Below are 13,735 nucleotides of genomic sequence, written 5' to 3'. Positions count from 1 at the left end.
AACTAGCAACTAAAGTTTTCAAATAATTGTAGCATTTAATTGTGATGTAGTGGAGTAGAAGTAAAAGTAGCCTACAGAAAATTGGAAGTATAAAGTGAGGGAAAGAAAGTACAGAACTTGAGACTTTAATGTACTTGGTTTCTTTACACCACTGCTTGTGGTATGACATCTCGTATTATTGCCCCTAGTACTATAGTACTAGTTGGCATGTCAGTGGAAATACCACTGCTTTCTCTCTATTTTTTCCATGGAAAGCACAAGCAGTAGAGTTTGGGAAAGCCTCTCATCTCCTGCCTCTTCTCCAGCCTTCACATCCGGGTCAGTTGAGTTTTTGCTGGAACAGAGTTGAGCAGCTCTCAGTACACTCAAACAGCAACGCAGGCTGATCATCCATCCAGCTGCTGTGTGTGTGTCTGCTGACATGGATACTACTGGGCGATAACTGTTAAAACAACCCCGGAAAAAAACCCATCTGTGGAGCCGAAACGGGGGCAAGAACAGCGAGAAAGTTTCCTCACTATGGCTTCCCTCGTGTGATGATATCTTCTTTAATTGTTCCAGCCATGTCCAAAAGCTTCAAGAAGAAAAACCACTGGACCAACAAAGTCCACGAGAATGTCCTCTGCAGGAACAGAGAGGGGGAGCTCGGCTTTGAGTTGGACGGCGGCGCGGAGAACGGACAGTTCCCTCTCATCGGAGAGGTTCTCATGGCGGCGTCGCCGCCGCCGCCGCCGGGCTCGGGGAAAGAAGTGGTCTACTGCCAGAGCGGCGGCGGCAAACTCTCCCAGGACGAACTACTTCTGGAAGTCAACGACACGCCGGTGGCCGGACTGACCACCAGGGACGTTCACGCCGTGGTCAGACACTGCAAGGACCCCGTCCGCCTCAAGTGTGTGAAACAAGGTGAGCACTGGAGATCTTTGGATCATTTTATAAATAATAATGCAAGAGAGAGAGAGAGAGTCGCCTCTCTGCTTTTTGTGTGTGCGGACTCCATAAAACAGTGGTTCTCAAACTTTTTTCATGTCATGGACCCCAAAAAGGACCCCCATTTGTACGGGTCTAGCAGTACTTTTCAAGCGGTTTCATTTCAAGGACCCCCCCTATTCGGACGCCCATTTAACGGTATTTCTATCTCTGAGACCTCCAATTTATATTGTAAAAACGTATGTTAATTTATCTCTGAGAGGTTCCATTTGTACACTCAGAGTTACAGTCTCATAATAACGGTCCATTTGGTTCTTAACCACCATCATTTTGCTGGGGACCCCCTGTGGAACTGCCTCAAGGACCCCACTTTGAGAACCACTGCCATTACACTTTTTGTGTGCAGTAGAAATTGATGCGCTTTGACAGACAGCAGCATCGCTATTGTCTTCCAAGTGAAGAGGAATCGTTGGATGCGGCGACGCACGGCGAACAAAACAACAACAAGCGTTAAGAACTTTCCTCGTTGTTTATAACGGGCCTGGTATTAAATGCGTGCGCGGAAATAGATTTGACTTAAAGCTGTTAGAGAAGGTGTTTAGTTGTGTGATTTGACTTGTGTGTGTCGCTAAGTTTCTGTGTTGCTATGTTGTGTTGTGGCTTTAAGGGGGTGTGTTATGTTTTGAGGCAATCGGATGGGTAAATTAAGTTCACATGCCAAAGTAAAGTATAGAACACATTCCCCCTTTTTTACTAGCTTGAATGCTGTCAGAAATGAATGTGGGTGTGGCATCCAGTGCAGTTGTAGTCTATGGGGCTTTTGTGGTTGCAAGTTTGTTTACTTTTTGGGAAAAGAATTCCCCACCACATTTGCTGCTGTTAATCTTCTCTAAAAGTGTTTAATTTGAAAGCCAGGAGGAAATTACGTTTAAATCTATTGAGTACTATACCTTGGGTGGACAGAATCGGATTTTTCATTCTGCCACCCCAGCATATTGGATTGCACATGCATGTGCTTTGGTTGCACCAGGCAGGCACATATGGTGAGCCAACTCAAGGCTTGTGCTGCCTGTCAGAGGAATCCAAGATTCTTGGAAAAATATTAAAATGTAATATCAAATGTCAAGCACTGGAGTGAAAAGGAAATATTTAGTGTGACTGTGATTCTGTGGACTGCACACGTAAAATGTGCACAAGTAAAAAGTGAACGCTTTAGTGAATTAATTACATTTTTCATTTTTAAATGAAATCTTTCCTTTCAAGCCAAACCTTAAAGGCTTCGTATGTGTGCCCTTTTGTTACCCCCAGCTTATACCAATACACACACACACACACACACACACACACACACACACACACACACACACACACACACACACACCTCTATCTCTACCCATGTAAACGGCTTGCCTATCCCTTATGAATCTGATGGAATTTCTGCTTGTCCACTGGGTGGGAAACTGTTACACATGTCAAAGATAGACACACTTCCCTGACCCTGAGTCTCTTTGATCTTCTCAGCTCATGACATTGGATATCTTACAAGCTGACTGAAAGATCTCTCAATTTGCGGTGAAAAATATGTTAAACCCTATAAGAAGCTTTGGATAAAATCCTTGGTGTGTGCACATGCACGTCCATGTGAGATGTGAGATCTCATACCCCCCCCCCCCCATTTGTTGCTATGACAATAGGCTCTAATTACGCTTGCTACTTCCGGGCCCCTTCCCTACTTCCTTCACAGGTGTTACTGATGATACAAATTTAGGCTCTGTTCCATTTAGTGTAGAGTGATTCTCAAACTTTTAAATTACAAGGAAGGACCCAGTGTTCAAATGCAATTTGGTTCCAAGAGTTACACACCCGTACGGGGCCATTTGGAACCCACACAAGGACACTTTTGAGGCCCACTGGTAGGGATGCAAATGATTGATTATTTGATAATCGATTACCTTATCGATCGATTAGCCGTTTAGTTGATAAGTGTTTTTTAGTTTTTTTTTAATCAGAATATTAATTTCCATCAATAATGTCCAACATAAAAATCTACATTTTGCTGGTACAGATATTTCAGATACAGGGCTAGGCAATGGCATCTTTTATGTCTGTGGAAATGTAAAAGCCCACAGACCTAGTAGGACTTGTGAGATCTTTATTTGATGTATTGGTGAAATGAGTATAAATATACATGTATGTTTTAAAATGGTTTAAAATGTTTTTAATTAGTGCACTAAAATATCTGAACAGATTATATTTACATCAATATGTCTGGGTCCCCACCCACTCACTCAGGGTTGACGTGTCACACCTGTAGTGATGGGAGGGGCACCAAAATGTGGTGTTTTGATTGGTTAATGGGGGCACTCCCTGAGTATAAAAGTACAAACTATTGTGTATGTTCACATGACCTGATAGATCAAATAGATCGAAACGTTGTCAGAACTTTCAATAAAGAACGTCTTTCTTATACCTGTGGTGTGCGGGCTCCATCCAATACCTACTGAAGTTTCTTTAGCCCAGTACCCAGCCAGTCGATGTGCGTATTCTACGTCCGCTCTCATCTTTTATGTCTGTCACATCACATGCAAAAGCAGAGACCTCCCCCAATTTCTTTTTTTAACCGGCCCACATGTGCGTTCCGTGCAGACAGCATTACATTCACAGAAAACCGCTCCGATTATAGAACCACAGAATTTTCTATTCATTGTTGACTTAAGTTTAATTGAAGAATTTCTTAAGGCAAATTAATTGATTTTCGATTAATTGTTAACATCCCTAACCACTGGTGTAGCAGTGTTTCTAGTGAGCCAACACAATCACAATATCAGCACCCTGACGCTGTTTGGCCAAGAATGGAACAGAGCCTTAATTAGTATCATCGGTAACACCTGTGAAGGAAGTAGGGAAGGGCCCCGGAAGTAGGAAGAGTAATTCTGCCACTGTGTGCATAGTCTCATGTAGCCAGACAACTATTCCACAATCTCCTAATGCTCTTTAGAGTCTGGAACTACACCTCCCGAAATCCGAGTAAGGAAGCTGGCTTATTTTTTATTTCCATGTCTGCTAAGCAGCAAGCTATATTATGCTTAGATGATGTATTTTTATTAGGATAAATTTGCACAACTGTAAGACGGAAGTTGGGAGAGAGGAGGCTCCACTTCCGCTTTATATTTTACTCATGTGCAGCTTCCGTTGCTCCAGACTGTATGACGAAAGCTTTTGAAAATTGTGAGAGGCAACAGTCTGGCCACGCGAGACTACTGTGCATAGAGCTGCCTATTGAGCTTCCTTGTGTACGGCAGTCTGTCACTGCCAAACCTGCCTATTGAGCTTCCTTGTGTACGGCAGTCTGTCACTGCCAAACCTGTGCTGTTGGCTTGGGGAGGGTGAAGACGGCCACGTAACGTTCCTTTACACATCAGCCTCTTCTTTTCAAGAGTTTCTCCAGGAGACTGTTGAATTGAGTTGAACTGAATGGACCATATGCAGACCGCACGGCCATCTTACCATATCAGTTAATGGCAAGGTGGTAACAAGGTGCAACTTCCCATAGACAGCCCATTCATCCAAACAGAAAAGTCCTATCTGATTGTATTACACAACGTCAAACTCACCAACATTGCAGCTGTATGAAAAGCTTGAATTATTCTCTTTCTATCATAAAAGTGTTTGTTTCATAAAAATCCACTTTAGACATGTTATGAGTTACTTTCTGTCCTTGCAGGTGATTCTTTTTCTAAGTGTTGCAGTTTGGAAGTGCTCGTTAGATATCACTCAACTGCCCTGCGTACCACCTGTTTTCAATTTGCACATAATGCAGGAGGCAGCAGGACATTGCTTTACAGAACACGAGTGCTTCCAAACTCTGAAGGCAAGATGGACTGCAAATGGTCAATTGAATGCCCTCCCTGAACAGTCTTGTTGGTCAGGCACCACCTGACCCACAACCAGTAGTAGTTGCAGCGACAACTACACAAATCCCATGCCAGTTTCCGCTGCCAGTTAGTTAGGCTTAATTGGAGCACCTGGCCTAGCCGTAGGCAGCACCTCTGTCGGGAATCGAACCTGGCAGGAGAGAGTTTTGCCTCTTCACCACCCGGAAACCTTCATTGTAGAGATTGGATACAGCACAAATTAATGAGTCTTCCTGGTTTTGCTAGGGCATCTTCCCCGAGTCCCTCCCACTGCCTGCAGATGTCTTAAGACGGATGTCGTGATGAGATGTGTTGTTTAGCAGCCAGGAACTCATTCTGTTGAACCATTTCTGTTGAAATCAAGTCCAGTTATAGTTGACCTGCAAAGTGATCGGAAAACTATTGTAATCAGGGTTAGGGTTAGGGTTACAATGACTTATCTGGTAATAAGCCATGTAATTGTTACTACTCGGCTAAAAGAGCATGTCTGCTTGTTCAAGGGAGAAATAACCAGTAGTGATAAAACCAGACCACAGCATATACATTTATCAATAAAGGAGCAGGAAGACCAAATATAATACCAAATATTTACTTACTCTACCATGTAATTCAGGAGTGTAGTCACATAGTGTAGCTTTTAAGTGCCAACTAATAATGAATTGCATTTTTATAGCGCTTTTCCAAGTGCTCAAAGCGCTTTACAATGGTTCATTCATTCATACATTGGGAGGTGAATGTAACTATCACATTATCAATTTCTTAATCATACTATAATTAACTCAATGTCTGAATGTGTGTCAGAAACACTGTCCACTGTCAATCGCTCCCACTTTTCACACAGGCATTGACCATAATATTATGGACGTCTTAACGAAGCCATTTTTCCCATTTCACAAATTATAAATTAATAATTACTTTATTAGTGAATTAAACCTCACACCTCCGCCCCCAGCGACACCTGCATCACAGGCCACTGTTCTCGGTGTTACCCCACTGTCATGCTTCCTCTGCTCCCGCCGCAACACAACAAACAGTGGCCTATACAATTTTGCGCCGGGCCCACCGCTCAGACTCATGCTGGATCCACTGCTGGATCCACTGCTGGTGAAAAAATAACAAAAAATCATAATAATTAATTAATTAAAATATGTTGTAGTATTGCAACGCTGGGTGTTACTGGGTTATAGACAGTAACTAAGTAATAGTAAGGCAATTTATTTATGTAATTAAAAGGTCTGTGCCACAATTTCCATGCTTTTATATCATTCTCCACTTATACGATAACTGTGAACTTTGTAACTGTGATGAAGATGAAGTGTACTTACAAATTCCATTTCCTATTCACCGTAATGTGGCCTACATTTTTTATGACTTAAGAAGTACAAATGTCCCATCATAGCATGCGCACATACACACACACACACGCACACACGCGCGCGCATGTGCGCACACGCACCCCAACCAGGTCTTTTATTAGTCCCTGGGGTGAGGATTAGACGAGATATGGCCTCCAGCGATCAACTGTGTCCTGCAGGACATAATTAGAATCTCCGCAACACACTAACTGGGACATTACAGCAACAAAGGGTACAATTATAGTCACAGATACGCCCCACTGGATTATAGTGAGTGCTCACTGGCGGAAGACATGAGGGATAACGTGAGGAAATTACCAGTGGACTTGCCGTTTGTAGTTTGAACGGGCCATGTGGCTACTGTGGCGACATTCTAAATACAAGCCGGGTTGTGCTTATAACCACGCCCCGCTTCTGTGGCCAACACGGAAGTGCCTCTCGCCTCCAACAACTGCGGACTAGACCTAAATATATTACTCTATGGACTAGACCGTGACGGAGGCCCGCCGTCTCAAGCGAACTTGAGTTGCCGTGTCGAGCGTTGCGAAGTTCGCTTAGCCGACTCATCCCCGTTCGATATGCGACCCGATAGGCGGAGAATAGTGAATAATGTTCTGGCGAGAGCATTTGCCCTGACTGCCACTCAAAGTGGCTACTGGCCAATCACAGCGTGTCCTTGCACAACCCGGCTAAGTTTTCAGAGCACGCGGTGTTGACGCCAGTGATGATGGCTAAACGTGTCAAGGTCGTACTTTATTGTTCCATCGTCTGGACAGCTATATGTAAGAGTAAAACTTATTTTGGTGTGGCTTCCTTCAGACAATGCAGCAGCATAGATAATAACAACAGTATAATAATGATAAAAAAACATAAAACAAGATCAAATAAAGGAAGAGAGTGCATAAGAGAGCAAGGAGAGAATAAAATGGATTCAAGAGCATCATCATCTTGTTATATTGTATATATACCAGCAGCAATTCTTTCTTTTTTCCCCGGCAGTAGCTGCTACCGAACTTTGTGTAAACAAGTTCACAGTGTACAGATTAGTATGTTCAGTATGTCTTTGTCAACCTGCATCCAGTCTCCCCCTGGCTCGCCCTGGATTTGTGTGAAGGATAAACATGTTCTCTCTCATTCTCTCTCTGTATCGCACGCACGCACGCACGCACGCACGGGCGCAGTAATATGTATACTGCCATGACAGTATTACACACACGCACACACACACACTCTTAGACTGTCTCAGACACACTCTTAAGACTGTCTCAGACAAAGCCAAATATAGTAAATACTGAAGTTTCCCTGTCTCAACTTAAGGCTTAAATGTGGGCATCATTGAAAGACTGGCATTGCGTGTTTGAGAGTGAGCGGCTCTGATAAGAAGAGGGAAGCGGCTGCTGATTGAGACCCCCTCAGAGGCACCGCACGCCGGTATAAGAGTAGACATTTCCAGGTCAGCCAGAGGCATCTTGACGCGCTCGCCGCGCACACAGCATCGCCTGTCGAGGGAAAGTCCGGGCGCAGGGACTTGTAACGAGACAGAAGCAGGCAACAGCCATGACAGTATTACCACCTCAACCGAGAGGGAACCTTGCCTGTATGGTTAGTTTTTATTTTGCGCTTTTTAAGCAAGTGAGCCACGCACTATTTCCTCCACTTATTTTGACAGGAGGAATTAGATGGGCTGGTGGATGATGCCAGAGAACAGACTGCGACGGTGTGTCTGGTGGGAGGGTTTCTATTAGCTATTCTTCTAACTTGAAACCCACACAACACAGCCCGGTGAATGTTGATGGTCCTCTGAGGGACATGTCGAGGATCATGCGCCAACTCTTTCACACACTGTCGCACGCACGCGAATACCCACAAGTGTCAGAAGAACTATCATCACAACGTCCCTCCTGAACCTGCTCAATGGGCATACTGCTACATAGCAACTTACTATATGTAAAACGCATCTCTAGAATAAACACGGAGACATGGTACTATATATATATTATCGGGTGGGTGGTGAGTTTATCGCCTTGGCACTTGTTCACGCAGTATAGCCGGAGGCTGTTTCTTTTTTTGCCCATAAGTAAACAGGTACTGTAGGATGAAGTTATAATACATACTTAAGCTCACATTGTCGACATACTGCAGAGTAAAGTAGGCTATCCAGTCTGTCAAGCAGTGAGACAACCAATATATTATCACTCTGGCTTAATGGCCCATGTTGTAAGTAATTGAATGATGGATGTGTGCGCTGATGAGAGTGGACCGGTCACTAGTCTGGCGGGGGTTTAGAAGACAGGGCGAGGCCCGGCAAGATATGTGATATGAAAGTAATGCGATGTCGACTGTCGGGGCTCATTCATCTTCATGATCTAGTCCCCGCTGAGAGGTTTAAGTTGCCGTTAAGTGGCGAGTGGTGCAAGTTGTGCTGTGTATATGCAACACACACACACACACACACACACACACACACACACACACACACACACACACACACACAGGTAGAGCATAGCCTATATAGCTTGCATCATACCTGAAAGTATGATGCAAGCATTCTTAATCAAAACATGAGTGACACAAGCGTGTCTAGGCTCTCTAGAGGACTGTGTGTGTGCATGTGTGCGTGCACACGTGTGTGTGTGTGTGTGTGTGTGTGTGCATGCGTCTGTGAATGTGTGTGTGAGTGTGCGTGCGGGCGCACATTACCAACATGCCCCCAGGGCTGCTGCAGCACCACTACTGCCTTGCCGCTCATGCTTGACTGAAGCTGAGAAGGAGATATCTTGCTTTTCGCCACCTCTTTCACACTGTCTTGACTGCAAGGCTCACCTCTGGGGACAGCCAATAATGATGATGCAACACATACACACGCAGTAATATATTGTAACCCTAAAACAGCCAGGGCGCATACGTTGGTCCGACGTACTAACACTCCGTCAGGCATTAGTCCGACACATGCGTGGCTGGTTATTGGTTAAGCAATTGTCTGCCGCAAGGTGCGGCGACAGAGGCCAGTTAGCTGTGCCGCACAGATTACGGCAGATTACCATGTTTTCACATCCGGGCTACTCGCTCGCAGACCTCCATTGTAAGAAACGGCTTGTGTTAGCAGTAACTCACGGTGTTCATCTTTCGCCAGAAACGGTAACATGTCGGGTAACATGTCGGTAACAAAAATCACAGATCACATCCAAACCTCTGATGGATCATCACCACCGGCTTGGACAGCACTCGTAGTTTCAGAGATACGAGGCAAGATAGATCCTATTTTGAAAATCCTGGTGCTGAGCTCTGGGGGGATGAAGGCTTTGTCTAGCAACCGGGTCAGTGTTGAATGTTGATTATCAACGAGACAGTTCCATAATGAGTCCTATAATACGGAGAATTCCTTCAAAGGGAGACAACGGTTGGATTTTAAATGACGTAATATTCCGTCAAAAGCAATTCATGTGTTAAGACTCACCCAGTGATGTAAATTGGTTTTCAATGTAATAAGTCCCGGGATGCAGGGATGGTCTTTTAGATGAGTTCCACTTCAACGACGTTAGGAGTCATATTTTGCAATTTTTACAAATTGCAGCATTTAACTCCCATTTCATTTTATATAGTTATAATGTGGTTATATTCATGTAGAAAACAGAAGAAGAAATGATTGTTATAACTAAAGCTAGCAAAATAAACTAGAATAAAAAACAGTACAGTAGTTACTAGTACAGTAGTGCATCCTGTGGATGCAGAGGTCGTTGTTTTATTGCGTCCCTTAACTATAAACTGCGTTTTGGGATGCAAAATGCACCCTATTTTAATCTCTGCTCACCCGTGGCTCATGCGTGGCCGGTTAAGACACACCCGTGGCTCCCGACATGCATTGCCGGTTAAAACTTGTGAGGTTAGGGTTAGGTTAGGGTTTGGGGTAGGGTGTCGAACTAATGTCTGTCGGACTGTTAATATGTCGGACCAAACACATGCACCCAAAAAAAAAGACAACCTGGTCTATTTATAGCGATATTTTCGCATTAACTTTAATCAAATAATAAGAAAACTTAACAAAATGTACAATAGGCCTATTGAACTCTCACATTCAAGGTTCAAGGTTCAGCAGTTATTAAAGAAATTTTAGGCTGACAGGAAATCAAGTAATTTTGGCTACATTTATTTATCTATCTATAAATGCACCAAGTCTCTGTGTGTACGTAGTCTGTAATCCACGTAACTCGAGAACCGTTCGCCCCACCAACTTCAAATTTGACACGAGCGTTCCACACCACCACATGGAATGCAGTTCCCGTCAAGTACGTCGGATTGCCGGTTGTCCAGAACCAGCACAAAATCCTCTGCCCAGTGCCCAGGCTCTGGACAGATCTCCATATGGAGCTGGCCTGTCCTGTTCTGACATCACATCACCAAATTTGGACATGCCTGATAAAGAACTCCATATATGGGCATAAAAGGGACACAGACATAATAACTGGGTGGGGCATGCATTTCCAACTTGCATCGTTCCGAGTAGGCCAAGTAGATTTTCTTTAATTTCACGTTTTTATATCATGATTCATGAATACAATGGGTCTGTCCCTGGCTGGGTCTGTCTGTCGGAGCACGAAATAGCATTTGGTTGGTTTTCACAAGTTTTTCAAGTGTCACTGTTGCGCAGCCTAACACACACACACACACACACACACACACACACACACGGTAATTCTGTCATTTCTCGGACGTGGGGCGGCTCGCCGGAACCGGGCCGTGTGGACACCAAGTAAACGGAAACACACAGAAAATAATGAATGTGTAGTGACTGTAGTCTACTAGCTCTTTTTATGTGATGGCCCTGCACATTGAAGTGCATGTAGATGTGTGCACACGCTTGACTCACACACACACACACACACACACACACACACACACACACACACACACACACACACACGCACACACACTCCCTGGTTCGTAGCCCACACATGCTTTCTATTCCATTCTCTGTGTAGGCAATACGCTAAGGTGCATCTAAGGAGTTCAATTCGCAGATGGCATTTTTTTCATCTGCAAAGCTTATTGCCCCCTCCTTAGGCAACACCAATCAGTCAGTTTCACTTACAGTGTCTTGGCGGAGACTGGCTTGCAGTTATGTACTGTATATCCTTCTAATGAATCTGCAATCATTACATGGATATAATGAAAAGCCTTATTTTCTTTTTCAAAGTGCCCCAATTATAGAATGATTGTATTAGTGCAATGACTTCAAATCTTGTTGTGAAATGCACACAAGTGCTGCCTTTGCTATTGATCAGACGGGGTTTCTTTTTTTTGAGCGGTGCCTCCACTCCATTAAGCAGCTATGTGTGTCCCTGGCTGGCTATGTCTGTCTGAAACACCTCAGCAATACCACTGGATGGCACTGTTGCGCACGCACGCTAGGGCATTCACTAAAAAAATGTATTTATCGATTTATCGATATCATTAACACAAGTCGATTCAGATTAAGAGAAGTCGAAAGTTGAAGAAAGAAAAAATCATATATCTTTTGCTCTATGTGTGCGTGTGTACAGAATTCAAACTGTAGCATATTGATTATTGTCACGGACAGAAGTCATTATTTCCCTTTGCATATATGCACCGGAGCGCACTCGCTTATTAGTTTGCATTGCATTCAGAACGCGCCCTTAATTCAAAACCAACTGCAGCTGTGTATGTGGCTCTCAGCGTGCGGTGTCCCACTATTGACAGGCTGAATTTGAAGTTTGAACTGCGCTGTGTCAGAGAAGTAACAGATAGAAGCGCGCAAACTTTATCCTCAAACGATATCCCCCTCACCTCCGTGCTGGAAATAAAACGTCTGGGTTCCCGAGGCTGCATCCGTGCTGACGCAATCACTGTATTTACTATTATAGTTTTATGTTTTGATAATCATCGCTTTGCCATATAGATGATACATACACTGTGCCATATTGGAGAGGCCACTGTGTGCGCAGTGCTTTGTTTGACAGGCTCCGTATTTGAGCGTGCGCACCTCCACCCGTCCCTGTTAAGCCCCCCGTCCCCCCGTCCCCCCCGTCATAAAACGATAAATCGACTCAACTTCGACTTGGAAAAAGGTCGTTAATGCCCTAACGCACACACGCGCCAGGGAGGAGGGCTTGTACAGTACAGTACAGTACAGTACAGTACAGTACAGTACAGTACAGTACAGTACAGTACAGTACAGTACAGTACAGTACAGTACAGTACAGTACAGTACAGTACAGTACAGTACAGTATGAGAAGTACAATATAGTACAGTACATTACTGTTGCACCGCCCAGTTCACACAGGTGTGATTTTCTTTCTTTAAGCTCTTGAAAGGCTATATTCCTGATGATAAAAGAATGTGACAGGTTGCTCAGTGAGAATACCTCCAGATGGCCTAACATATGCCATTCAAAGTAACTTTGAATCTGCTCAGCATGTTAATGGAAATCTGGGCATCCTACTGTAAATGCAGAGTGTAATGCACTCCGATAGCGACATGCAGTTTCTGATTAAGTGACTGATGTCGAGAGTGGTATACTAGCGAACGCCCCCACAGCATAATACATCCACACACACTGTGGTTTTACAGATAGGCCTGTCACAATTATTACATCATCGCCTAATTGAGATAATCATAATTTGCTTAATCGTCAATCGTTTCCATGTTGAAAATGTTTCATACCGTATATTTTCAAACAATTTTCAAAAATAAGAGAAATAGTTGATCTACAAGCTTACATCACGTCACAAAGTGATGTGTTGTAAGCTTGTAGATCAAGTATTTCTGCTTTTTGGACATTTTTTGGAAAGAAAGAAATATGTCAGTGATTTCTTTGTATATTTAAGTTATTTGTCATATTTGCCCTGTGCAAATTATGATTACGAAGCCTAAAAGGCAAGCAGAAATTCAAATGGTAACGTTCCAATGTTCAATGCAAAAAACACAATTCAATTGTAAATTGCAATTATTTCTGTGACAATCGTCGGCTTAAATTTGCAATCGTGACAGCCTTATTTACAGCACCACTGGAATGCAACACCATGTGTGACTGTGTGCATAATTATGTAGAAATAAGAGCAAGAGAGGTTGTTAGCCAAATTGATTGAGATCTGGGTTTATTGTTTACCTTCCGAGTGGAATTTAGTTAGACCCGCTATTGTTTTGGCTCTATGGATGGCATTGTTCCGCCCTAGTCTGAAAACTCACTGCTTCAGACTCCACCTTAGCCCGTAGCACTGGCCTTTGCACTTGCCCTATGCCTTGACGACCTTGCAGGCGTATGCAAAATATGTAGTTCAGATAGCATGTTATGTAGACACATGCCAGGTCATTATTGATCGGGCATTCTATAGCATTCTATAGTGTTTATACTTTATAGTTCCAATGTAAGGATATTCTTCTGTTAGGTAGATCGGTTCTTAGTTTACTTATGATCCTAGATCACAGGTAAACTAGATCATATGCATTTGATGTATTACCATGTGGTGTTCTTGCTTTTTGTAAATCGCTCTGGATAAAAAAAGAATTGTCTTTTTTTT

General features: G+C 43.5%; 1 protein-coding gene across 2 annotated transcripts in view; it reads left to right on the top strand.

Moving 5' to 3' along the window:
- The first annotated feature begins 320 nt into the window (after positions 1-320).
- magi2a (membrane associated guanylate kinase, WW and PDZ domain containing 2a) overlaps positions 321-13,735 on the top strand; it is a 282,751-nt gene continuing 269,336 nt past the window's right edge. For both annotated transcript variants that reach the window (XM_079494001.1, XM_079494000.1), the window contains exon 1: positions 321-903. In XM_079494001.1, the coding sequence (XP_079350127.1) occupies positions 537-903 (367 nt within the window). In that variant the 5' untranslated portion in view covers positions 321-536. The remainder of the gene's footprint in view (positions 904-13,735) is intronic.

Source organism: Electrona antarctica, assembly GCF_951216825.1.
Source record: "Electrona antarctica genome assembly, chromosome: 23".
In the NCBI taxonomy this organism is placed as follows: Eukaryota; Metazoa; Chordata; class Actinopteri; order Myctophiformes; family Myctophidae; genus Electrona; species Electrona antarctica.
The sequence above is the reverse complement of the archived record's forward strand: the minus strand, read 5'-3'. Positions and strand labels throughout refer to the sequence as shown.